This window comes from Callorhinchus milii, unplaced genomic scaffold, assembly GCF_018977255.1.
Source record: "Callorhinchus milii isolate IMCB2004 unplaced genomic scaffold, IMCB_Cmil_1.0 Scaffold4, whole genome shotgun sequence".
NCBI lineage: Eukaryota > Metazoa > Chordata > Chondrichthyes > Chimaeriformes > Callorhinchidae > Callorhinchus > Callorhinchus milii.
This window is the reverse complement of record NW_024704745.1, coordinates 78740064-78767982: the sequence shown is the minus strand read 5'-3', so window position 1 is coordinate 78767982 and position 27919 is coordinate 78740064. Positions and strand designations below refer to the sequence as shown.

At 46.7% G+C, this 27919-nt stretch overlaps 1 protein-coding gene across 3 annotated transcripts in view; it reads left to right on the top strand.

Moving 5' to 3' along the window:
- The first annotated feature begins 20064 nt into the window (after positions 1-20064).
- Positions 20065-27919, top strand: part of ppp2r3b (protein phosphatase 2, regulatory subunit B'', beta) — a 69796-nt gene continuing 61941 nt past the window's right edge. For all 3 annotated transcript variants that reach the window (XM_042334285.1, XM_042334284.1, XM_042334283.1), the window contains exons 1-2: positions 20065-20185; positions 26473-26954. In XM_042334285.1, the coding sequence (XP_042190219.1) occupies positions 26586-26954 (369 nt within the window). In that variant the 5' untranslated portion in view covers positions 20065-20185; positions 26473-26585. The remainder of the gene's footprint in view (positions 20186-26472; positions 26955-27919) is intronic.

The following is a 27919-nucleotide window of genomic DNA, read 5'->3' as shown; positions in this document are numbered from 1 at the left end:
GCGGGGTAGGGGTTTTATGTTTGTATATAAAGGGAAAGAAATAAAGGTTTTTTTTTGCAAACTTTATGGTAATCATAGCTAAAGTTCATCTTTTTTATCTCTCCACCCAATCTGAACGATCACAATACACTTTCCTGCCTTTGCTATCTTTTCTCTGCCTTTTCTGCTGCAGTCGACAAATTATAGGCACTTGAAAGGGGAAGGGGGAGTTGTGTGTTTTTGTCTTTACACACGCACACACACGTGTATGTGAGTCTGTGCTATTTTTTCTTGGGTGCAATGTGTGTGTGTAAAGCAATCCCTCCAATAAATAAATAAAATAACAACATTGGTCACTCAATCCACTGGGACGTTCTCCCGATGTGAAAGGTGCTATACAAATGTAATCTTGTTGTTATTGTTGTTGTTGTTGTTATTTATGGGACGCTGCAGTGTGCAAATGGCTGCCAAGTCTCGCCCCAAAACACACAGTCAATTCACTTTACAGTCTATTTTCTGAAGCGCTTTGAGACGTAACAACAACAATAACCACAACAACAACAAAATTACATTTGTGATGCGCCTTTCACGTCGGGAGGACGTCCCAAGGCGCTGAACAGTCAGGGATCAGGACCCGAGCGTGAGGGTGGGGGTGGTGGTACAGGGTTGGGATGAGGGAGGGCAGAGGGGGTAGGAGGGCGGCTGAAGGCACTGTTAAAAAGGAGGGTCTTGAGTTGTGCCTTGAAGGAGGCAAGAGAGGGAGCGAGGGGAAGGGACTGTGGGATGGAGTTCCAAAGAGTGGGGGCAGAGAGGCTGAAAGCCCGGCCGCTGATGCAGGCCAGAGCCTGCTGGGCGGAGGGAGCGGACAGCCTGATAGGGGATCAACAGGTCAGAGATGTAGGAGGGGGCAACGCCGTGGAGGGCCTTTGAATTCTATCCTCTGAGGGGAGAGGAGCCGGGAGAGGGTGGGGGTGATGGGGTCACGGAGACTGGTGCGGGAGAGGACACGAGCTGCAGAGTTCTGGATGATCTGCAGCTTGTGGAGGGAAGAGTTGGGGAGGCCGACAAGGGGGNAGTTTCCATAGACGAACCTTGAGGTGACGAATGTGTGTATGAGGGTGTCGGCAGCCTGAGAGGTGAGGCAGTTGCGGAGTTGGGCAATGTTGCGGAGGTGGGGAAAGGCAGAGCGGGTCAAGGCAGGGGTATGGTGGGGGAGCAAGGGCAGTTGAGGGTGTTATCGAATGCAAGGATTATTATTATAACAAAACCAGAAACAAAAGTGAATAAAGATGAGCCACATTTGCATTAACAGTGGCGTATGGTGAGATATGTTCACATGTGTTACAGTACTCCACCTATTTGGATCAACACTGAGACTAAACTGTTGATTCTCACTTTCCGCAGCCTCGCCTCTTGTGTTTGTTGTCGTTCTTATTGTGAAGCATTGAGCAACCCAAGATTGGAGTCAACTGTTGCAACATTCGATCATTGCTTGACCCGGTGCTTTGATGTCACAAGATTGTTTTAGCTGCGTTTGTATTAGAGAGGGGTAGATTATTGTACAAAAAGTGGCTGTGTGTGAGAGAGAGTTTGCAGAGCGAATGTGTGACCTGGGTGATAATAATCACCATAATCATCATCATTCTTGCATTTGATACAGTGCCTCATCAGAGACGTCTCAAAGCTCTTCACAGAATACATTGTAAAGTGAATTGACTGTATATTTTGTGGGCGAAACGCGGCAGCCAATTGCGCACAGCAGCGTCCCACACACAGCCGTGAAGTGAGCGATCGATTTTATTTATTTCATCGAAGGGACGATTAAACCCCTGTAAAGTGATCCGCCGATCAACTAAAACAGGGTTCCTACTTACTGCTAGGTAAACAGAAGTGTGTGGAGTGAGGACCCACGTTGTTGAGGTTCTGGATTTGACGCACCCATCCAGTTGTTGAGGGTTGCCCAGTGTTGGCAAGTGATGCAGATCCACAGCAAAAGAGAGTGAGGACCCCTTGTGGCATGACCCAGATAAAAAACAGGGAATAATTGTACTAAATGTATAAGGTATGTGTGGATGAAGAGTTGGTGTCAGTCTGGCTCAGTTCATAACACTGTCATCTCTGAGTCATACTGTTGTGGTCAGCCGGTTCCCTGACACATGCAGAAACCCAACGCCATCCTTTAAGAGTATCCAAACCAAACTGAGAGGTCCGTGCATCCCACCCAAACATGGAAATTACTGTGCGCTGGAATGGAATGTGCACTCTCTCCCTCGAGCAGTGGTGAAATAAATGTAAGTAATGAATAAAAAAGACATTTTCTTGGCCGGGAAAAATGGAAAGCAGCATGACATAGATTTGTGCAAATGTTCGGGGGGGCGGTTGGGGTTGGGGTTGGGGGGGTGAGGGCTATGGCGGTTCCAGCCCGCGGGCCACTGGCTGGCTAATTCAGGAGAATTTAGATGCAGGCTGGCAAGAGCTAAGGTGTGGGGACACCAGAGTGTGGTTTGGGAGATTGATGGAGTTTAAACACTAGAACCTTATCGCTTGTCATTGAGAGCACTGACTGGCAAGCTTTCCTGCTGCTTGTCCAGCTACCACAACAACAACAACAACAAGATTCCATTTATAGAGCGCCTTTCACGTCGGGAGGACGTCCCAAAGCGCTGGACAGTTGGGTGAGGACCCGAGCAGTGGGGAAATGGTCAGGGTGAGGGGAGGGAAGGGAGGGAGCGAGGAGGGGGTAGAGAGTCGAGAGGGGAGCTGAAGGCACGGTCAAAGAGAAGGGTCTTGAGACCGGCCTTGAAGGAGGAAAGGGAGGAGGCGGCGAAGGCACTGGGGGATGGAGTTCCAGAGCCTCGGGGCTGAGAGGCTGAAGGCCCGGCCACCGATGGTAGGGCGGTTGGGGCAGGGGATGTGGAGCAGACCGGAGCCAGAGGAACGGAGGGTACGGGCAGGTAGGTAGGGGGATAGTAGGTCGGAGAGGTAGGAGGGAGCGAGGCCGTGAATGGCCTTGTAGGTGAGGATGAGGATCTTGAATTTGATCCTCTGGAGGATGGGGAACCAGTGGAGGCGAGCGAGGGTGAGGGTGAGGGCGAGGGTGGGAGTGATGTGGTCGCGGTGTCTGGTGCGGGACAGTACACGAGCTGCAGAGTTCTGAATGACCTGCAGTGTGGAGGGAGGTGGCGGGAAGGCCGGCGAGGAGAGAGTTCCCATAGTCCAGCCTTGAGGTGACAAAGGCGTGGACCAGGGTTTCAGCAGCGTGAGGGGTGAGGTAGTGCCGTAGTCTGGCGATGTTCCAGAGGTGATGGAAGGCGGTGCCAGTTGTGCCGCGGATATGAGGGAGAAAGGACAGCTCAGGGTCGAACAGAACACCGAGGTTCCTGACTGGCTTTGAGAGGTGGAGAGTGCGGCCTTGGATGCTGATGCTGTCAGCGCCTGAGGTGCGGAGGCGCTGACGTGAGCCAATCAGGAGGGCCTCAGTTTGGCGCACATTGAGCTGAAGAAAGTTGTCTCTCGTCCAGGACTCGATGTCGGACAGACAGCTGTCAGGACATCGGTGGTCGTGGAGTTGAAGGTAGAAGAGGAAAGGTAGAGTTGGGTGTCATCCGCATACATGTGGAAGTTAACCCCATGTCTGCGGATGATGTCACCACAGGGGGAGCATATAGAGGGTGAAGAGGAGGGGACCGAGGACAGAGCCCTGAGGGACACCACACGAGACAGTGCGGGGGGTGGAGGAAAAACCATTTGTGGAAACAAAATGAAGACGGTGGGAGAGGTACGACCTAAACCACTCAAGGACAGGGCCTTGAAGGTTGAGGTGGGAGGACAAGCGGTGGAGGAGGATAGCGTAGTCGACCGTATCGAATGCTGCCAATAGGTCAAGGAGGACGAGGAGGCAGAGGGAGCCCTGCTCGCAGATGGTCAGGATGTCATTGGACCACCCTACCCGATAGGGTTTTGGCTTGCAGGGTTAACAGGAGCTGAGTGGGATGATTCCCTGCCCCCAGTGACTGGTCTGCCCTTACAGGTCCTGCTGATGAGCCAGACTGGGCTGTGCTACAGACCCCCCTGAATGAGAAGGTTGTGGGTTCAAGTCCTCAGTCAGTGCAGTGCTGGGGAAACACTGCATTGTTGGAGGTGCCTTCCTTCAGATGAGATGTTGAACTGTGATCCCCTTTAATGTTCAGGTGAACATTGAAGATCCTGGGACACTAGTTGAAAAGGGAAGGGAGCTTCTCTCAGTATCCTGAGTATATGGGCAAGTTTCCTTACTCCACACAGAGCCTAATAATAATCCCTCCGAAAACCAAAAACAATAATAAATTGGTCATTTTCAATCTACGACTGTTTGTGGGACATTGTGGACATTGCTGTGCGCGTTCGCCCACAAATATACAGTCAATTCACTTTACAGTGTGTTCTGTGAAGCGCTTTGGGACGTCCTCCCGACGTGAAAAGCGCTATATCAAATGCAAGGATTATTATTATTATTATTATTATCCTGCCCCAGAGAGAAACAAAATTGGTCATTCACTTAATGGCTGTTCATAGGACATTGCTGTGCACAAACTGACTTCTGTGTTTGCCTACAAAAATGCAGTCACTACACTTTACAGTAAATCTTATGAAGTGCTTTGAGACAACCTCCTCATGTGAAAAGTGCAATCAATTGTTAGTCAATTGGCAGATCGCTTTCTGGAGGTAATAATCCCTTTAAAAAAAATCGGTAAATCAATCCACAACTGTTTGTGTGACACTGCTGTGCGCAATTGTCTGCCATGATTTGCCCACAAAATATACAGTGAATCACAATATATTCAATATACTTTACTATATATTAAGTGACGCGCATTGAGACGTCTCAATGACGTGATAAGGCGCAATACCAAATGCAAGAATTATTATTACCAAATGCAAGGTATATTATTGTAGCTATTAGTTACTTGGATAGCTTCTTCAATGACTGTAACATAAGACAAAGCAGCTGCCCATTGGGTTGCAGAAGGCATCAATTATTCTTGAGGAAACAGTTGGTTCAAATTGTAAATTCAATTCGAGTCTTATGTGTTCATTGACTCCAGTGGATAGTTCAATTGCCTCCATGCACACACAGCACAGATCAGCACAGCCGGAGACAGAGAATATAGCCTGCTGCCTCAGGCTCGATTTGTCAACTGTATCTGCTTGGCTCAGTTGTTGACGCTGTCTCATATGTGTCAGATGATTGTTGGTTCAAGCCCCAAACAAGACTGTGAGCTCCAGAATGTTGGAGCGCTGCATCGTTGGGTGCAAATCCTTGACTGTCCGGGGCTTTTGGACGTCGTCCCGACGTAAAAAGCGCTTTACCAAAGTAAGTTGTTGTTTTGTTACGCTATGAATGAGGCATTTAAACCAAGGTCCCTTCTACCTGCTCAGGTGGACGCTAAATATCCTGATGACTTTATTTGAAAATAGACGGGAGCTTTTGCTGGTGCCCTGGCAATAATAATAATAATAATCCTTGCATTTGTATTAGTAGTCAGCCTGATGTATATGGTATGGAATCCCATACCTGCAAGGAATCTTGCCTAAGGTTTTGCCCCAACTAGGAATCGAACCAGGTCCTCTCGCTTGTGAGGTGAGTGCTCTAACCACTGAGCTACAGGACTTTCTATTCCTAGCTGTTGCCCTGTGAGTCCAGCAAATGAACAATATTTATACTGATAACAAATCTTGCTCTTACTGTTTTCAATTTTGCAACAGGTTACCAGGCAATTTACCACACACACACATAAGAATGGGGTGTGTGGGTGTGCTCAAGTGAAGTTGTCTCCAGAGGCGAAATGAGGAGGCACTTCAGGATGTGGTAGAAACCGTCCCTGCACGGAGTCTAGAGCACCGTTTCCTATCTACTGCAACACTTCTTTAGAATTAATGTGACTTGAATCGTTGAGCAGCCCCGAGCTGAACAACAACAACCTGTATTTATACAATGCATTTCATGAGGGGCAGCGATTCGGGGCATTTGCTACAGCGGTTGGAAGGAAGGTTGCAATCAATAATACATTTGATAGTACCTATCACGTCAAGCTGTCTCACAGACAATCAGAGGTGATTGCTATCAAGGATAAGAATAAGAATCCTTGCATTTGATATAACGCCGTATCACATCTTCGAGAAGTCTCAAAGCGTATTAAATGTAGTAACTGCATTTTTGGGGGTCTGAAACATGTGGAAACCCACCACCGTGTTCAAGAGTATCCAAACCAAACTGAGAATTCCATGCATCCCATCTACACATGAAAATTCCCGAGATATTTATTGGAATGCCATGCGCTGTCTCTCCCTGGAAGTTTTCATCCTGCTTATCTAATTCTGGAAAGTATTAGGCGCAGGTTGGCAAGAGCTAAGGCTTGGGGACCCCAGAGTGTCTGTTGGGGTAACTGCATAGCTTGCCATTGAAAGCACTATCTGGCCAAGCTTTCCCACTGCTTGTCTAGCTTGGACCACCCTACCCTTTAGGGTTTGGTTTGCAGGGTTAACAGGAACTGAGTGGGAAGAGGCCCCCACTTAAGCATTTTAAGTATTTTAGACAAATGCAACAGCCAAATGGACACATCAACCTCTCACAAACAGCCATGAGGTGACTGAGATATTAATGGATAGTTAATAATAATCCTCGCAATTGATTTATCACCTTTCACAGCAAGAAGAAGTCTCTTCAATCTTCACAGGATTTATTGCAACGTTTCAGCTGAAAATACCTTTCACTTCAGGTGGACGTCTCAAAGTGTTTCAGAGGATTGCTGTATTAATAATAATAATAACCCTTGCATTTGGTGTAGCACATTTTCACACCAGGAGCACTTCACAGGATTTATCTTGAAAAGTGGAGTGACTGTGTTTTGCAGGCAAACAGGGCAGCCAATTTGCGCACAGCAATGTCCCACAAACAGCCATGGAATGAATGACCAATTTTATTTGGTGGAATAATGGTCAGGATACTGGGAGAACACCATTCTCTTTTCGAATAATGGGGTCTTTAACGTCCACCTGAACAGGCAAATTGGGCTTCCGTTTAACATCTCATCCAAAGGATGGCATCTCCGACAAAGGAGCGCACTCTCAGCGTTGGATTAGCATCAGCCCAAGACTTTGTAAATAGTATGAAGCACTTTGAGACGTCCTCCCAATGCAAACGGCCCAAGAGAGTATCAAATACAAGGATGATCATTACAGTATTAAGGATCACAATATTGGAACTGTAAAGAGAAGATTACTTTGTGGGGTAATTATCTAAGTTAACCTTATGAGCAGACTAACATGTAATGTGTGTTTACAAACATATTACTCTTATAATACTTTCATGTTACTCTTCCAAAGTGATTCCCTCCCCCCCTCCCCACCCACCTCCACAATCACCAGTTGGAGAGCTTAATGTCTGTTTTCTTTGAGGGGACACCTGGGTTAGTTTGTAACCCACATTGTACTGCAGGAAATGAAAGTTCACTGTTAGCAGTACTGTATTACTTCTGCTTTAACCTTAAGTGTCTGGTTTGGTGCTTAAAGATCTATGATTTGTTTCAGGGCAGTCAGCATTATTTAGGTGTCAGCCTGGCTCAGTGGTAGCACTCTCACCTCTGACTCAGAAGGTTGTGGGTTCAAGCCTCACGTTGGGACTTGGAATCACATAGTCTAGGCTGACACTCCAATGCAATGCTGTGGTGGGATGAGACGTTAAATCAAACTCCCATCTGTCTGTTCAGGTTGCCGTTTAAGATCCTACTATTCGAAAGGGGAAGGGAGTTTCTCTCTCCCGGTGTCCTGGCCAATAATCCCCCAAATAAAATTTGTCACTTATTCCAGGCTGTTTGTGAAACATTACTGTGTGCAAATTCAGTCACATCCATCCATAAAATGCACAGTGCACAGCCCTTTTAACGTCTATGCTATGGAGCCCTTTGAGATGTCCTCCTGATGTGAAAGCCACCATATTGAAAGCCTAATGGGCAGGGTGGACCTAGCTGGACAAGCAGCAGGAAAGCTTGCCAGACAGCAATATCAATGACAAGTTAAGACAATGTTGACTCACTTTCCTTTCACCATAAACATTGACTCACTTTCTTTTCTCTGTTAACGTTGACTCACTCTCCTTTCTACATAGAAACGTTGACTCACTTTCCTTTCTCCATAGATGCTGCCTGACCTGCTCAGTGTTTCTAGCGACTTCTGCTTTTGTTTTCAGATTTGCAGCATCTGCAGTATTTTGTCAATGACAAGTTATGTGCTTTTAGCTGGTTGGACTCCAGCAGTTACCCCAATGCACACTCAGGGGTCCCCAAGCCTTGGCTCTGCGCCTAATACTTTCCGGAATAAGGTAAGCAGGATGTGTTCCTCCAGGGAGAGAGAGCGCACTCCATTCCAACAGTCTATCGCTGGGATTTCCACGTGTAGGTGGGATGTATGGAATTCTCAGTTTGATTTGGAAACTCTTAAGCACAATGATGGGTTCCTGCAAATGTCAGACAGTTTCCAGCACGACCCAAAAAAAATAAGGATTATGATTAATAAAAGTACAAGCTGCTGATCAGAACTGCGATGAAATTGATCCCATTTGCCAAAGGTTTAAAAGAACAGAGGTTGAAATTCCACTTAGTCTCAAATTCTCTCTGAATTTGGACTCCACTTCTTTTTTGGAACTGCACGAAATCAGCTTCGTAATTGGGGTTGAATTGAAGAATTTTCCACAATCGTGTATTTTCTTAAATTTTAAGGTAGAATGGTCTCACAGGCTAAGAGTAGGTGGAAGTCCATTCCCATGGTACCTACTTTATCCATCCTGGTATCTACTGTACCCTCGCACGAATCAAGCACTTTTAGTTGCAAGTACAATCTGTAACAGGGCAACATCATTGCACTCTTAACCCACCGCACCTTATTCATAATTGTAATCCTTCATTTAATTTAGCGCCTTTCGCATCTTTCACGTCAAGAAGATGTCACAAAGCACTTTACAGGATTTACTGGAAAGCGTAGTGACTGTGAATTTTGTAGGCAACCAATTGGGGCACAGCAATGTCCCACAAACAGCCATGGAGTGAGTGACCAATTCTATTTGGGGGATTAAAAGCAGAAGTCACCAGGACCACACAGCAGGTCAGGCAGCATCTATGGAGAGAGGAAAATGAGTTATTGTTTCAGGTCAGTGACCTTCCGTCAAAACTTGGGGATGTTGGAAAGGGAGCAGATTATAATGAAAAGTAGAGAGGGATGCAGGGAAAGAAAGACAAAGTAAAAAATTAGGTGGAGGACAGGCGATGATGAGATCAAAGGAGGATCATTGGCAACAACACCGGGAGAAGCTTCCTTCTCTTTTCAAATAGTGCCACGGGATATTTAACAGCCACTTGAACAGGCAGAAGGAACCTCAGTTTAACTTCTCATTCGAACAACGAAACGACAATTTGCATTTATATGGTGCCCCTCGCACAGGGAAGCGTCACAGAGCGCTCCCCCAGCATTGCAATGGAGTATCAGAATAGACCATATGAGTTCCAAGTCCTCAAGGCGGAGATTCAACCCACAACCTTCTGACCTAGTGGTGAAGAGTCCTACCAACTGAGCCAGACTGGCACACATTGGGAGGTGCAGTTACCACAAGACACGTGACTGTATTCGAATGGAGGATAACACATGCAGAAGTGTTTAGTGCAATTCTGATACATGATTAAGGGTCGCTGCAGAACTCATCATGACTAAAACTGGCAGAGATGCAGTGATCTCCCTGACAAGCCAAATGAATTTTACTCCTCATTGCGCTTGACATATGTTACAGCACTTAGTTTGAGAGCGTATTATCAGCCTGCGGTTTTCAGATGAGCAAAGTTCTGTACTTCCAGCAATTTATTGAGGCCAATTCTAAATATCTCTGTTCCCTGCAGAGGGAATTTGCAGCACTTTTTGTTCAAGGCTGTGGAATTGCAAACTAACTGCAACAGACTCAGAGTTTATCATCAAGAGAAGTCTTGTTTTAAAATAAAATTCACAACAACTTGCATTTATATAGCGGCCTGCGTGTGGGGCAGCCCTTAACGGTGGCGGAGCCAAGCCGGGGGTGGGAGGAGGAGGGGAGGAAGGTCGAAGCGAAACTTAATACCTTTTCTTTCAAAAAAAGTAAGTGAGGATGTGCTGCATTGTTTGAGGTGCCGTTTGCAGTGTTAGACTGGTCCAGTTGGCAGCACTCTTGCCTCTGAGTCATACGGTTGAGTTCAACTTCAACAGCTTGCATTTATATAGCGCTCTTCACACTGGGCAGCGTCCTGGAGTGCCCCTCGCCGAGACTTTAAACTCAAATAGTCTTGGCTGACACTCCATTCCAGTGCTGTGGGGGGTGAAACACAGCGGCCAACTGCGCACGGCAGTGTCCCACAAACAGTCGTGAACTGAGTGATTAATTTTTTTTTCGGTAGGGATTATTATCCCCAGAAAGTGATCCGCGAATTGATTAACAACTGGGTTCCTACTTACTGCTGGGAAAACCGAGGCGTGTGGAGTAAGGAAACTTGCCTAAAGATTTCATCCCACCCGGGAATCAAACCCGGGTCCCCTCGCTTGCGAGGCGAGCGCGCTAACCACTCAGCTACAAGACTTTGAGTAGAGAAGGGGGATTTTATTTAATGTGCGGATTGAATGGCTTGAATTTCCCCTGGAGCTGAACTTGAAAGACTCTATCAAACCCGTGTCATTTTCACCTAAAATGCTGTGGTTGTTCGAGCTGATGAGCATAAAGAGAAAAAAAAAACAACAGCGACTGCTCAGGGCTGTGGTTTTTTTTCTACTTTCTTACAAAGCAATAACCAATTCAGGACATGTGTTTGGCTTGCCTCTCATTCAGCGGAAAAGGTAATTCAGTCACAAACCTAAAATTAAACTCCACAATCCAATAAAATCAGTATCGGCATGTCAAATTTAGTCTTCAATAATGGGGTCTAGTTTGCACTGTTGCTTAATAGATTTCCTAATGATAAAAGTGTACTTATCACATTTCTAAAATATCGAGCGTGCCATAGAATTTATCAGATTTACAAAGCGTTATTAAATGTGAAAGGCTCCTGTATAAATAAATGAATAGTCAGAATAATTGAGCATCGAGGTAAATATGCCACGGATCAGGGAGAGTGAACGTGGGTTTGTGAAGGGTAGATTTTGTCTCACAAATCCAGTAAAATTCTTTGACGGAACCACAGAGATGGTGAGAGATAAAAGGGGAAAATCAGTGTATACAATACAATGCAAAATTACATTTGTAAAGCGTCTTTCACGTCGGGAAGACGTCCCAAGGCACTGAACAGTCAGGGGTTTAGGTCTGTTCAAGAATGTCAGTTGTATGAATGTCTAGAAAGCCTTTGATAAAGTGCCAATAAGATTAGAAGATAAAATTGGGGCACACAGAGTTGAAGGCAATATTGTGTGTTTTGTCCACAAAATATACATTCAATTCACTTTACAGGAAAATCCTGTGAAGTGTTCTGAGCGAGAAGGTTGGGAGTTCAAGCCTCACGTCAGTACCTGGAATTTATATCATCTATGGTGACGCTCTGTATCAGTGCTCCGGGTGTGCTACATTATCAGGAGTACCTCCCCCCACCCCCTTCGGATGAGATGTTAAACCAAGTCGCCGTGTGCTTGTCCAAGTGGTCTTTAAAGTTCCTGTGGCACTGCTCGAAAGGGGAGTGTCTCCCAAAGTCCTGGCCAGCAATCCCCCCAAATTAAATCGGTCATTCGCTCCAATGTGAGTGCAAATTGGCTGCCGTGTTCGCCGACAAAATACATCCAGTCACACCACTCTACGGTATATCCTATGAGGCGCTTTGAGACATCTCAGCAATGGGATAAGGCGCTATATCAAATGCAAGGATTATTGTTGTTGCGGAGCACTGATTTGTGCGGCTCACTCAGGGGGAGGCCACAAGGGGGCGGTGTGGGGAATGGGAAAATGTCTCTTTTGGAAGTTGGAGCTGAGCCTCAGTTCTATCGTTATTAATAATAATAATCCTTCCGTTTGATACAGCGCCTTGTCACGTCATCGAGACGTTTCAAAGCGCTTCACAGGACATCCGACAATGCAACACCCCCGACCGAGCCCCGCATTGGGCTGTCAGCTTAGATAATGTGGTTCCGAGTCCCGGGGTGGTTAACAGGTGGAGGCATTGTAGCCCAGCGAGCCTGCTCCATCCATTTATTGTCATGGTACAGATATAATAATAATTCTTGACGTCTCAACACTCTTCACAGAATATACTTTAAAGTGAATTGACTTTATAAGTTGTGGGTGAAACGCGGCAGCCGATTGCACACAGCAGCGTCCCACAAACAGTCGTGAATTGAGTGACCGATTCATTATTATTAATTTTATTTCGAAGAAATTATTACCCCCAGAAAAGCGATCCCCAAACCGACTAACAACTGGGTTCCTACTTACTGCTATGTACACAGAGGCGTGTGGAGTATGGAAACTTGCCTAAGGTTTCGCCCTGCCCGGGAATTGAACCTGGGTCCTCTCGCTTGTGGGGCGAGTGCTCTAACCACTGAGCTACAGGACTCCGCAATAGGTACAGATCTTTTCATCTAATTTTTCACTTTCGTTTATGTTTGTGGAGTCCTGTAGCTCAGTGGTTAGAGCACTCGCTTTGCAAATGAGAGACCTGAGTTCAATTCCAGGCAGAGGGCGAAACCTTGGGCAAGTTTCCTTACTCCACACAGAGCCTAATAATACTCCCTCCAAAACCACAAACAATAATTAAATTGGTCATTTTCAATCTACGACTGTTTGTGGGACATTGCTGTGCGCAATTGGCTGCCGCGTTCGCCCACAAATATACAGTCAATTCACTTTACAGTATGTTCTGTGAAGCGCTTTGGGACGTCCTCCCGACGTGAAAAGCGCTATATCAAATGCAAGGATTATTATTATTATTATTATGCTTTCTTAATAGCTTCCCCAAATACCAATCCACCTCCCTTTTTCCCAACTGACTGAAAAGGTTGGTCGGTAGGTAGGTAGGTAGGTAGGTAGGTAGATGTGATCATCTATAACCCTTTGACTTTGACTCCAGGGCAGTGCATTTCACACATTCTTGCAACCTTCTGTGATGAAATGTATTTTGATCTCTTCCCTTGTCGGGTGAAGATTCACACCTAAAAAAATAAACTGAATTTAGATGTTTACCCCCGCTAGCACCAGTAATAACGGAAGTGAAAAATGTAATGTTTCATAGCAGCTTTGATACGCAAAGTGCTTTGAGACGTCCTCCTGAGGTGAAAGCTGGCAACGTTAGAGGAATGAGCTCTGAGCAACTAGTAGACAAGCTGGGCTCTTCAGTCTTGAGAGAAGATAATTCAGAGTGAAACCATAGAGGTGCATAACATTTTAAACAGGATTGAAAAAGTAAAGCCAAATAATACTTTCAGATGCATCAAGACAGTAGAAGAGGAGGATACGGGTTTAGAGTTGTAAAGGGCAATTTCAGGACGGACACCAGGAAGTTTTGTTTACTCAGAGGTTAATTGAAGAGTGAGCCAATTATTGCTTACATTGCGGGAGATGCCGACCTTCAGGTGAGACATTAAACCACGGGTCAAGTAGACATTATAGATGGCGCTATTCAAAAAGAGAAGGGAGTTTCTTCTGGCGATCTGACCGATAATCCTCCAGATTAAATTGGTCACTCACTTTATGGCGGTTTGTGGCACTTTGCTGTGCGCAAATTGTATGCTTCATTTGCATACAAATACACAGTCACTGCACTTTGCAGTTAACATCCTGTGAAGTACTTTGATTGCGTTATAAGGCACAATATCAAATTGAAGGATTACGGTAATATAATAATAATAATCCTTGCATTTCATATAGCGCCTTATCACGTCATTCAGACGTCTCAAAGTGCTTCACAGAATATACCGTAAAGTGAATTGACTGGATATTTTGTGGGTGAGAAGCGGCAGGCAATTTGCAAGTAAACAGAGGCGTGTGGAGCAAGGAAACTTGCCTGAGGTTTCACCCTTCCCGGGAATCAAAGCCGGGTGCTCTCTCATGTGGGGCGAGTGTTCTGATGTAAGTGATATGGGGAATAATCATTTGCAGTTTTGTCAGTTCTACTTTTCATTGCCTGATTAAAATCGAAAATCCTATTACAATCTTATGACAAAATATTTGCCACAGCAAGCAAATAGCCCCCATGGTGATTGTTTCAATGCAATTTATGTATCATGCATTCACACGGAAATTAAATCAGGAGAATTGTGTTCAACATATATAATTCCAGCTAATTTATAAAGACAAGAACAGGAGTAGACCGTTCACCATGCCGAGATACGTTTCACCCACAAAATATACAGTCAATTCAATTTGCAGTATATTCTGTGAAGCGCTTTGAGACATGATAAGGCGTTATATCAAATGCAAGGATTATTATTTTTATTATCTAGGGCAACTCTCTTTAAATTGATACCACTCTCGCTTTCAGAGTTAAAGGATGTGGGTTCAAGCCCCAATACCATAGGGACTTTAAACTTGCATTTGATATGGCACTTTATCACGTCATTGGGACGTCTCAAAGCGCTTCACAGAATATACTGTAAAGTGAATTGACTGTATATTTTGTGGGCGAAACGCAGCAGCCAATTGTGCACAGCAGCGTCCCACAAACAGCCGTGGATTGAGTGACCACATTTTTTTAAAAATTAGTATTTATTTATTTTTGAAGGGATTATTACCCCCGGAAAAGCGATCTGCCAATCGACTGACAACCAGGTTCCTATTTACTGCTGGATAAACGGAGGAGTATGGAGTAAGGACACTTGCCCAACGTTTCAAACCTGGATCCTCTCGCTTTCGAGGCGAGAGTGTTAATTACTACCCTACAGGACTCCACTGATTGTGGAAGGGATCAGTACTGCGGTGGGGAGGAAGGAGGCTACCAACCAAGCCAGGCTGACACTGAATTATCCCCAATTATACTTCAGGCTTTCGGAATGATGAAAACTCTGGCACTGGTTTCCAAAGTGACTCGGTCTATTTGTCGGTGTAACATTTTAACTTGATGCAGGGTCACTCTGGAAAGACCTTCAAACTGACAGTCAAGACCTGACACGCAGCAGGGGCATGTGATATGGCCAACGCATTCTCAGGAAGTTCTTGCTTTGAAGCAGGAAATTCCTCCTGGCACACATTCGCAGTGGGACGCCCTTGCTGTGTAAGAGAAGCATATTTATTTTAAGCCAGCGCTAAAGTAGCAACAGACAACCAGATTCTGCCGCGGGTTTCACAATAAGCTGCGCTTATAGAACGACGGGTATAGAACAACAACAGCAGCAAATTACATTTGAGTAGAGCCTTTCACATCGGGAGGACATCCCAAGGCGCTGAAACCTGAGTGCTCTCGTTTGCAAGGCGAGTGTTCTCTAACCGCTAGGCTGCAGGATTCCACTTTGTTCTACTATCTTGTTGCTTCATAAAGTAATGTTCCGGTTTACTTTTTCAATCCCATTTAAAATTGTACACACCTCTGACAGTCCTTCCAACAAAAAAAAGACTTTACCAACAGATCTCTGTTCAAAACACTGTCCGCTTTGAAGGCGCAGATGACTCAATCTGTCTGCCAGCACCTTTGCCAGTACTAAAAATGTTGCTCCCATTCCCAGAGGGATCTATGAATATCACTGTGGCATTTTAACTCTTGAGTCAGCTGTTTAACAAGATCATATTATTGATTTTTTTGTGGGGTGGGGGGATTAAAACCTGACTCCTTTAATGATGTAAAGCAAAATGTGGGCAACTTGATTTTTTTTTACAGGAACAGCTGAAACACACTCACACACACACACACACTCACTTGGGAGTTAAATAATTAGCTGCTGTCGATCTCATGGATAAATTTCGGTAACCTTATGGCGTACTTTTAAAAGTCACCTCTAAAATAATAATCTCTGCATTTGATATGGCGCTTATCACAAGATCACAAGATCAGTCTGGATGAAGAATTCTCTTCGGCCCCTCCGATCTCATTCCTCCAAACACACACCCTACCATTCCCTCCATCACAGCATCAAGCTGCTTTTTAATAATCATACTGTATAATAATACTTGCATTTGATAGAGCGCCTGAACACATTGCTGAGACGTCTGGGTTTACCTTTTCAATCCTATTTAAAATGTTATACGCCTCTATGAGGTCCCCTTTGAGTCATCTTCTCTAAAGACTAAAGAGCCCACAGCTTAACTATTCATAGCTTATTCCTTTAACACTGCAAATCATCCTCATTGCTCTCCTCAGCACTGCTTCTAGACCCTGGGTAGCCCCTGATGTCTCGGTGACCAGGACTGTATGCAGTATTCGGCACCTTGGGACCCCCTCCCGACGTGAAAGGCGCTTTACAAATGTGATTTTGTTGTTATTTTGTTGTTGGTCTGACCAAAGCACTGTATAGCCTGAGAATAGCATCTGAGGATCTAAACTCAACTGATTTAGTAATATAGCCCAGCATCCTGTTTGCCTTGTGTATTGCTGCCTCACACTGTTTTGAGCTAATGAGCAATGAGTCAACTAAGACCACAACGACAAAAACAAAATTACATTTATAGAGTGCCTTTCACATCGGGAGGACGTCCCAAGGCGCTGGGACAAGATCTCTTTCAGCTTCCCCTCTTGGCAAGTTCAATCCCATCCATGGAGTACTTGTGTTTCCTATTCTGGGATCCTATATGTAGGGCCTTGCATTTATTAGTATTAAACTTCATTTGCCAGTTATCAGTCCATGTGCATATCTTATCAAGCTCTTTTTGCGGGATCCTTCAAGGACAGAAAACAATGGTGATTGAAGGCAACAAGGTTAATCTACCATTGACGAGATCAGTCCCTAGGGATCTTGACTGTGTTTTTTGGGGGGTCAGCTGGGTGTTTGACACATGTGGAAACCCATCAAAATTGCTTAAGAGTCTCCAAACCAAGCTGAGATTTTTATGCATCCCACCTCCACATGGAAATCCCAGAGATAGATTGTTGGAATGGGATACACACTCTCTCCCTGGAGAGACGTATCCTGTTTACTTAATTCCGGAAAGTATTAGGCGTAGGTCGGCAATAGCCAAGTCTTGGGGACCCCAGAGTGTGCGTTGGATTGTGTCTGGTATTGGTAGCCAGGATTGAGTAGATCAGTCCCAAAGGATCTGCATTGTTTCAGAGAGACTGGAATTGATGAGATCAGACTGGTGTGCTTGCCCAGAAGTATAAAGGATCGAATCTCTGGCAAGAAGTCAGAAGAGCAAACTGCAAGCAAGAAAACCTTGTCAGTTAAAGGGTTACTACAAGCAAGCGGATATGATCATCTGATGGTCTGATTGTAAGCATATTGGAGCTGTTATACTATGCTGCTTTAGTTTAGTGAAGAAATGTAATAATATGGATATTGTTGTCTGTCTTGGTTTATCGCGGGATTTCACAAACTCAAGCAACCTTTCACATGAAAACTAACAGAAATAATAATAGAAGCTCTTTGAGACGTCTCAAAGACATGATAAGATGCTCATCAAATGCAAGGATTAATATTATTATATATATATAGAGTTCCTTACACTACTTCCTTTGATTCCACAGTTCCTACCAAATTGGTGTCTTCTGCAAAGCTAACTATTTTACACTGGGGTCTGAGAATCCAGGTCATTAATATATACAACAACAAACTACATTTGTATAGTGCCTTTCATCTCAGGAGGACGTCCCCAGGCGCTGGATAGTCAGGGGTCCGCACCCGAGCTGGTTGGAGGGTGGGGAGGGTAGAGGTAGGAGGGTGACCAAAGGCATGGTCGAAGAGGAGAAAGGGGAGGGGTCCCAGTACAGTCCCTGATGTATCTCTCCCTGTTTTGACTTAACTCCTCTAACAAAGACCTTCTGCTTCCATCCCTTCAGCCAATTCTGAATCCTTGGCCATGTCTTACATTTGGTACTTTGTCGAATACTTTTTGGAAGTCTAGATATACTACATCAGGGTGGTCCAACTGGTGGCCCTCGGGCCGATTCCATCACCCCCCTCCCTCCAACCCCACCTCCATCTCATCTGGCCCATCACTCCCTCAATAACCTGTAAATGTTATGTTTCTGGAAGGGAAACCTGAAAATATTGCTAACGCAGCTCGTTTCTCAAATAGGTCATCCGGCCCTCGGCAGCCAAAAGATTGGACCACCCTGATCGACGTCATATGGCTTCCCGCGGTTAATCTGTGCTGTCACCTCCTCAAAAAGGTCTATGAAATTAGTCAGGCAAGAATTACCCTTTCTGAACCCAAATTATTAATTATTTTTGTACAGGTAATCTCCCACTTCCTTTCGGATGACTGACTGTAATTTTTTTCCGTGATTGAGGTCAGGCCGGGTCTACAGTGCCAGGTTCAGTTTCATAGCTCTTCTTAGGAACAACATCTGTTTGGTTCCAGTCCGTTGGAACTTCCCGGTCCTGCCTCGTCTCCCGAAGAAAAGCAGAGGGGGAAGGTGAGAGAGGGGGGGGGGGGGGGGTTGAGAGGGAGGGGACTTCATTCTTCCCGGGGCATGTGTTGGTCTGTACGTGTCACTCTCTGCTATGTATATCACTATGTGTGACTGAATGTGTGCGTCCCTGTGCGCGTGTGAGACTCTACGAATATCACTGTGTGTGCGTGTGTGTATATGTGTGTGGTGGGGGGGGTGCTATGTGTGTACGTCTGTGTGTATATGTGTGCATGTGTATGTATGTGTGTGTATGTACGTGTGTATGTGTGTGTGTTGGGGGCCTGTGTGTGTGAGGTGAGGGCTGTGTGTGTGAGTATGAGGGCTGTGTGTGTGTGTGTGGGGGGGGGGGGAGGTGAGGGCTGTGTGTGTGTGGGGGGAGTGCGTGAGAGTGTGAGGGCTATCGGGGGGGGGGGGGGGGGGAGGGCTGTGTGTGGTGTGGGGGGTGGTGTCAGTGTATGTGTGGGGGGGGGGTGATGAGTGTGTGTGAGTGTGAGGGCTATGGGGGGTGTCAGTGGGTATGTGTGGAGGGATGTCAGTGTGTGTGGGAGGGGGTGGTGTTAGTGTGAGCATGAAGGCTATGGGGGGGTGTCAGTGTGGGGGGGTACTATGGGGGATGTCAGTGGGGGTGGTGGTGTCAGTGTGTGGGGGGGTACTATGGGGGGTGTCAGTGTGTGGCGGGGGGCTATGGGGGATGTCAGTGTGGGGGGCTATGGGGGGGTGTCAATGTGTGCGTGAGGGCAATGGGGGGGTCAGTGTGGGGGGGGGCTATGGGGGTATCAGTGTGGGGGGCTATGGGGTGGAGTGTCAGTGTGGGAGGGGGGGCATGGGGGGTGTCAGTGTGTGGGGGGGCTTTGGGGGGGTGTCAGTGTGTGGGGGGGCTTTGGGGGGTGTCAGTGTGTGGGGGGGCTTGGGTGGGTGTCAGTGTGGGGGCTATGGGAGGGTGTCAAAGTGGGAGGGGCTATGGGGGGTGTCAGTGTGGAGGGGCTATGGGGGTGTCAGTGTGGGGGGCTATGGGGGTGTCAGTGTGGGAGGGGCTATGGGGGTGTTAGTGTGGGGGGCTATGGGGGGGTGTCAATATGGGAGGGGCTATGGGGGTGTGTCAATGTGGGAGGGGCTATGGGGGTGGAGTGTCAGTGTGGAGGGGCATGGGGGTGTCAGTGTGTTGGGGGGCTTTGGGGGTGTTAGTGTGGGAGGGGCTATGGGGGTGGGTGTCAATGTGGGAGGAGCTATGGGGGTGTCAGTGTGGGAGGGGCTATGGGGGTGGGTGTCAATGTGGGAGGAGCTATGGGGGGTGTCAGTGTGGGAGGGGCTATGGGGGGTGTCAATGTGGGAGGGGCTATGTGGGGTGTCAGTGGGGGCGGTCTGTGGGTGTCAGTGGGGCGGGGCTGTGGGGCGGGGCTGTGGGGTGTCAGTGGGGGCGGGGCTGTGGGTGTCGTGGGGGCGGGTCTGTGGGGTGTCAGTGGGGCGGGCTGTGGGGGCGGCTGGGTTCATGTGGGGGGCTGTGGGCGTGGGCGCTGGGGGTGTCAGTGGGGGCGGGGCTGTGGGGGCGGGGCTGTGGGCGGGGCTCCTGTCTCCCTGGTAACCAGGGGCCGCTGTGGCTGTGCTCGCGAGATGTTGCCCGAGAGGCGGGAGTCAGATGGTTTCCCGGGAACAGGAGAGAGAGTGAGAGACACCGGGAACAGGTACAGCACCGCCCGCACTGCCCCACATACCCCACACCCCCCCACATACCCCCCCCCCCCCCACTGCCCCCCCCCCACAACGCCCCCCCCCACACACACAGCCCCCACACACCGCCCGCACTCCCACCCCCACACAGAGCGCCAGCCCCCCCCCCTCCCCAGTGTTACCGGCAGCCCCGGCTCTGGGTGGCATAGCAACCCGAGTTAGGCTTCTAGGCGCTGAGTTAGGCCACAAGCCCCCACACCCCCCCCCACACACACCCACACACACACACACACACCCACCCCCCACCCCCACACACACACACACCCACCCCCCCACACACACACCACCTCCCCGCACACACCCCCACACCCCCCCACACACACACACACCCACACCACCCACACACACACCACCCACCCCCCCCCCCACACACACCCCCCACACACACTGCCCCCCACACACACACCCCCACACACACACACCACCCCACACACACACACCCCACACACACACACCCCCACACACACACCCCCCCCACACACACACCCCCCACACACACACACACCCCACACACACCCCACACACACACCCCACACACACCTCCCCCACACACACACACCCCCCCACACACCCCCCCCCCCCACCACAAACACACACAGGTCTTACCCCCCCCCACACACACACACCCCCACACACACACCCAGGTCTTACCCCGCCACCGCGGGAGGCGGAGCGAGAGAGGGGCAAGGTGAGCGAGAGGAAGAGAGGGGGAAGATGAGAGAGAGAGAAAAGGGGAGTGGTGAGAATAGAGAGAGGGCAGAGCCGGGGGCTGTGGGGGGAGAGAGAGAGAAAAGGAGGGAGAGGAGAGAATGGATGGAGGGAGGGAGGGAGGAGTGGCCCCTGCAGCCTTAGCCTTTCTCCATGCCCGCCAGTCGGCTCGGGCTGGTCGGGCAGTGCGTTGTCATATATTATTTCAATTGTCTCTTTTGTTTTGTTTATGATTTATTGTCATGTTACGGTCAGCCCGGCTCAGCCGGTCGCCTCCCCGGCCCTCGAGTCAGGTCCGGTGAGGGTTCAAGCCCTGTGTCAGACTTTCAACTCGGGGTCCAGGCCGACTCTCCAGTGCGGGGCCGAAGGAGCACTGCGTTGATGCGGATTTGCCATCCTTTGGATAAACAGTTGGCCCATCTGCCTGTTGAGGTGGACTTCAAAGGTCCAATGGTACTATTCGAAAAGAGAAGGGCATATCTCCCCGTCTCCCGGCTGACAATCTCCCCCCCGTGTCTCGGCTGACAATCTCCCCCTCTCCCGGCTGACAATCTCCCCCTCTCCCGGCTGACAATCTCCCCCTCTCCCGGCTGACAATCTCCCCCTCTCCCGGCTGACAATCTCCCCCTCTCCCGGCTGACAATCTCCCCCTCTCCCGGCTGACAATCTCCCCCTCTCCCGGCTGACAATCTCCCCACATGCAATTGGTCAGGGCTGTTTGTGGTACGTCACTGTTTGACCACAAATAGTCACACGTTTCAGTAAGTTCTGCGATTAGCTTTGAGACATTTTGATAATTTGCTGAGGTACTAAGTCAAATGCAGGGATTGTTATTCATTATTCACATCCTCCAGAAGATTGAGATCTCTCAAGCTCTTTGTTCTCACTTTTAAATCCCTCCCTCTGCGACTTTCCAAAACCCTAACAACCCCTTCCACTCAGCAGACACTGCCCGTCCCACTCTTGGCAGTCAGCCTTTCTGTCCCACTCTGGAACTCCTTCAAGATCTTTCTCGAGACCTTCCCCTCTGACCGTGCCTCTGTTCAACTGACCGCCCCCTCCCCAACACACACACACATACACCTTGGCTATTACCCCTTCCAAATCCATTCTATATCGGGTGCAAACCCTTGACTGTCCAGGGGCTTGCAAAGGCTTCCCAATGTAAAAGGTGCTTTATAAATGGAATTTGCTATTGTTGAAGCTTGGGTGATGTTTCCCTCCAGTGTTACGAGTTGAGGCCAAAGTTCGTCCCGTTATCTCTGTTCATTCCAGTTGGTGAAACGACTGCTGTTTTTTGTTTCCCCTTTTGCCAACTCAGGTATCCCTTTAGACCGCTGTCCATTTACTTTCACAATCCTCTAAATGTAGGGCTTTGTTTGTTCTGTTTTATTTGCCGAGGTTTGTGTTTCAATGAAGTGTGTGTTCCCAAATTGCTTTCTTTGCAAAATGTACTCGCATTTCAGTGCGGTATTTGCTTAATGCCTATGTATCTGTTTTTCTTATTTTTCTTTATTTTATTTCTTGTGCGCCCACACGCACCTGGCCCCTCCTATCTGTATCGTTTCTCTAATTAAATCGTCGCACACCTTATATTGCTGCAAAGATGGTCTGCTCTACAGCTATAATGATAAGAATCCTTGCATTTGCCAGGATGCTTGATCACATTTTTGTGACATCTCAAAGTGTTTTGCGGCATTTACAATCGAGGGTAGTGACTGTATAATGTGTAATTGAGCACAAGCAGCCAACTTGTGCACACCAGTGTCCCAGACAACAACAACAAATTACATTCTTATCACGCCTTATACGTGAGGAGGACATCCCAAGGCGCTGGACAGTCAGTGTTTCGGACCTGAGGAGGGGGTCGGGAATGGGGAGGGTGGAGGGCAAGGGGGGGGAAGCAGGGTGATCGAAAGCACTGTCGAAAAGGAGGGTCTTGACGCAGGCAAGGGAGGGGGTGAGGCGGAGGGACTGCCTGCCAATGGTGGGGCGGGTATGGCGGGGGACGTGAAGCAGGCCAGAGCCCGCTGAGCAGAGGGAGCGGGCAGGATCCATCCAAAAGCCATTAAACTAAATGGTCAAGACTTCAGGGGAATCTCCCCTTATTGATTTGTGTGCAATTGGCTGCCGCATTCCATCCACAAAATACACAGTTAATCTATTTTACAGTATATCCTGTGAAGCGCTTTGAGATGTCTCAACGACCTGCTAAGACACTATATCAAATCCAAGTATTATTATTCGTGCCGTGGGATCTTTAACATCCAACTGAACAGGCAGACTGGACCTTGGTTTACCAGCTCATGCCTAGGACGGCATCTCTGACAGTGCAGGGCTCACTCAGCTCCTTACCTCTTTTCCATTTTCCACTTTCCTTTCCTCCATCAGCAACTGTCACGATCCCCGTGAAGCATTCGCAAGTTACCCTACATGAAGCGCACTATATAATTGTAGGTGTTCTTTTACAAATGTGGCCTGTGTACTGTTTAGAATTAAAATAAAATTCTGCTGCAAACATTTTTCCTTCAATTGCTATACAGAGGGCTAATGAAGCTAAATGCACTGGTGATTATCCACTGTTACCTTTTAAAATGTGCCCTGTTCGCAGACTCTTCATTGGCAAAATAGATAATTAGGCAAGAATTTCTGCGGCTTTTCTGGAGTTATTTAAAATCGCCTCATAATATTTACTGACTGAGTATTTGCTCAGTACCTGTAGACAGCAAATACTAATAACCTGTTTTTATGTGGTGAGGTCGAAAGGGAACAAGGTGGGTGGATGAAGAGCTTTCAAGCACCTTTAAACCTCAAGAGAGTTGAGCAAAAGTTCAAAAATGTGGTCTTGCAATGCTGCTCTGTGCAGTACAATATAATGTAAATAGTCCCAGGCCTGTTTTTCTTTATCATCTGATCTATTCATTACCCTCCATGAAAACGTCCGTATGCAAGTCCTATTTATATTGACCATATTTTCTTTCTTGAGGGCATTAATGGGACATACAAGCAACAAAACAAAAGGTATTATAATAGTGACACCTACGGATGAAGTCCTTTGACTTCGTTGCTTTCCTGTAAATTCCCAGGAATTGTCCAATTGATAATATCATGAATGTCAAACCTCACAGGATTATTGCACACTTAACTTGCTGATTTTAATAAGTTATTCTTGCATTTGATATAGCGCCTTTCATGTCAGGAGGACATCTTGGGGCTCTTCACAGGATACACTGTGAAGTGTTGTGACTGCATATTTTGAATGTCTTAGCTGATTTGCGCATAGCAAGGGCCAACAGACATCCATGAAGTGAATGATCAATGTTATCTGGGGGATTATTGTCCAAGACACTGGGAGAAACCCCCTTGTTTTGAATAATCCCCTGAGATTTTTAACGTCCACCTGAACAGGCAGACGGACCTTGCTTTAATGTCTTGTCTGAAGGACGCCCCCCCACCCCCGGCACTGCTTGTTGTATCGGTGTAAAGTTCAAAATCTCAATGTAGAGTTTGAATTCACTATTTTCTGACTCAGAGGCAAGAGTATGACCAACTAACAACAACAACAACTTGGATTTATATAGCGCCCTCCACGCCGGACGGCGTCTCAGAGCGCTTCACAGTAACGGATCCCGGGGCCGAGCCGGGGGGAGGGGGAGGAGCCGGGGGGAGGGGGAGGAAGGTGACCAAAGGTGCGGTCGAAAAGAAAGGTCTTCAGCAAAGACCTGAAAATGGGAGCGAGACGAAGTGAGTGAGGGAGGGAGTCCCAGAGCCTCGGGGCATAGTGGCTTAAGGCACAGCCGCCGAGGGTGGAGCGGAGGACTCGGGACGAGGACAACAACAACAACAAACTAAGCCATGCTGACACTGTGCATTGCATGGTGAAACGCAAAGGGCACAAGAGTGCAGTCAGAGACTGAATTAGCAATATTCTATAGGATTTTATATCTGAGAATAAGATGCATTTGAGATACAGTCACAACCTGTACAATGCCATATACATAAGTAATGAAAAACACCGAGCTTTTCATTTTGTATTGTCAACTCATAGATCTATTGTGTTGCTTGACTGATAAATTCACTGGCTATAACTAACTGTACTTGGAGATAGATCATAGCATAATCATCCTGTACAATGAAATGGCATGTTAAAGTATTAAAACAATAAGAATGTACTGCTTTAGCAAATAATTCAAGTACTTTAGTGCTTTTAAGATGTATTGCTCTTGTTGGTACAGTGTAGCATTGACACTGCCTTAAAATTCTGTTCACACCATTTTAAAATAAGAATTGTTAATTATTAATGGCTTTCCAACAGCTCAGATTTTTTTTCCGAATTAAGTTGCCTGAAGTTAAAATGCCATTAAGCTACTTACATTTATTTCATTCTGTATGACTATTTAATCCTGTCCAATCAGTCCACCCATTATCTTGAATCACATTACCCATGTATGAATCGAAACTCAGTGCTGCAATATGTCTGCCCTTGACATGTAGCTGGCACTCCCAAAGCCTGATAACAAATTATTTGAAACTATGCAGTATGGTGGGCAATCCACTGAGATGTGCTGTGTCAGAATGGGAGGACCTTGGTTTATGCCATGATCCTCCCATTTCTCCAGTCTTGACCAAAAACACCTGGAGTAGATCAAATTCCACAACAGCATTGTTAGAACATGGAATATCCCACCACAAACGAGATGAGCCAGAGTCTAAAAATAGCATTTAAAAAGATGCTAAATAAATACGTGAGGAACAATAATAATGGAGAGCGGAAAAGAGCAAGCAAATGGGATTAGAATAGGTGTCTCTCGTGAGGGAGCTATCACGAGCATCAGACCTGATTGTCTGAATGATTGTCTGTGCTGTAATTCTTTGCTTCTGCCCCTATCCAATCCCCCACTCAAGCTGTAAAACATTAACGCCGACAACAACTTGTATTTATAGAGCGCCCTTCACGTGGGGTGGCATCCCTCTAACACATCAATATCAATAGAGTCAGCCAAGTTCCTCTTCCAAATGGCTGCTTCTAAAGTGTAATTGGCCGAGGCTTTGGGAGATCCTATGAATTGGGCAAAGGTGGAAGCACAGCAGGAAAACGTTTATTTTAAAAAGTGGAAAATTGTGGAGTCCTTAGCGTATTAGTTAGAGCACTCACCTCGCAAGCAAGATGACCTAGGTTTGATTCCCGGGCAGGGCGAAACCTTAGACAAGTTTCCTTACTCCACATGCCTCTGTTTATTTAACATTAAGTAGGAACTCATTTGTTAGTTGATTGGCGGATGGCTTTTCCGGGGGCAATCCTTTTCAAAAAAATTTGGCCATTCAATCCACAACTAATTGTTCGTGGGACACAGCTTTGCACAATTGGCTGCCGCATTCGCCCACAAATATACAGTCAATTCACTTTACAGTGTGTTCTGTGAAGCGCTTTGGGACGTCCTCCCGACGTGAAAAGCGCTATATCAAATGCAAGGATTATTATTATATCAAATACAAGAATTATAAGCTAATAATTATTTTTCATACCTTTCAGGAATTGGAATTTCAGTAAAACTGAGAAAGACTGAAGACTATTTTGGATCTGGAAGATAATCAACTAAACGTGAAGTCTGACTGCAATCTTGGTTCTTTATTCACACTTTTAAAATGCCTGTGGCAACAGTTCTACAGCCTGTTCTAAAAATGAAAGTAGACGAACTCTTCCTATACTGGTTGAGTGAGACAAGCTCGCAGTCGATGCTGAAAGATTACTTGAAACGAATTGAGAACGGGGAGAGGATTGAAGTTGGCAGTGGAGATGCAGCAAGGAGCCAGCCTTTGAATGGAAGCAAAAACAGCCTTCATTCCAATTCAAATCTGAATATTCTTGATCACTCAACATGCCCCTTAGTGACTTCAAAGCACTCATCCAGTCCTTCCTCTCACCCTACTTCAGCTCTTCCATCCGGTACATGTTCAAGCCCCAGAAATGGATCAAATACACGAGCAACAAGGCGCTCATCTGGCACTAAAACAGTAAGTCCTACTTGGAAATTCAATTTTTCTATATAAAAAAATTTTGTTCCAACATTTAGCAACATATATATGTATAGGGTGACCACAAAGTTCTGTAACCCACATGTGTTTTTTCTACTGCACTGACCAACAACTGAAAAATGGAAGAATGATGTATTTAGAAGGACTTAACTGTATTCAGTGTAGGTGTTTAACTGTACTTAGACACTAGAGGATCGGTGTGTGTGAGTGCCATCTTATTTTCATGGCAGATAATGATCGACCATGTTCGGTGCCATACTTTCTGTAACATGATGGGGTGAGGAGGCAAAATGGATCTCTGTTTCAGTTCCTCCATAGTCTCGCAACAGGAGGTAACAGGACTTTGTGGACCCACCGTACATTTAGGAAGTCGATTTTTAAAAAATATTTCTCAATTAGGAAGTCCAGAAATCTCTGAAGCTGACCTGTGGGACATCACTTCAACTCGAATCCCTTTTGGAGTTGCGTTTCCTCAGTCAAAGTAAAGTGTGATGTAATTTAAGATACTGGAAGCAGTCACACTCACTCCATTGTATATAATAATAATTGACTATATTTTGTGGGCGAAACGCGGCAGCCAATTGTGCACAGCAGTGTCGCAAAGATAGTCGTGGATTGAGTAACCAAACTATTATTATTATCTTTGGAGGGATTATTATATTATTAGTAAGCATGGGGGAAGGAGGGAAACGGCAAATAAAAAAAACACTCATTAAGGGCTTTGAAGTCTGGATCAAGTTTGCAGAACACATCGAACCTGTTAGGTTTCATGTGGATAAAGGGATTAAGGGATATGGGGATAAGGCAGGTAGGTGGAGTTAGAATAGATCAGCCATGATCTTATTGAATGGCGGGGCAGGTTAGAGGGGCCGAATGGCCTACTCCTGCTCCTAATTCTTATGTTCTTATGAGATTTACAGTGCTTAGAAATCATTGTAAACACA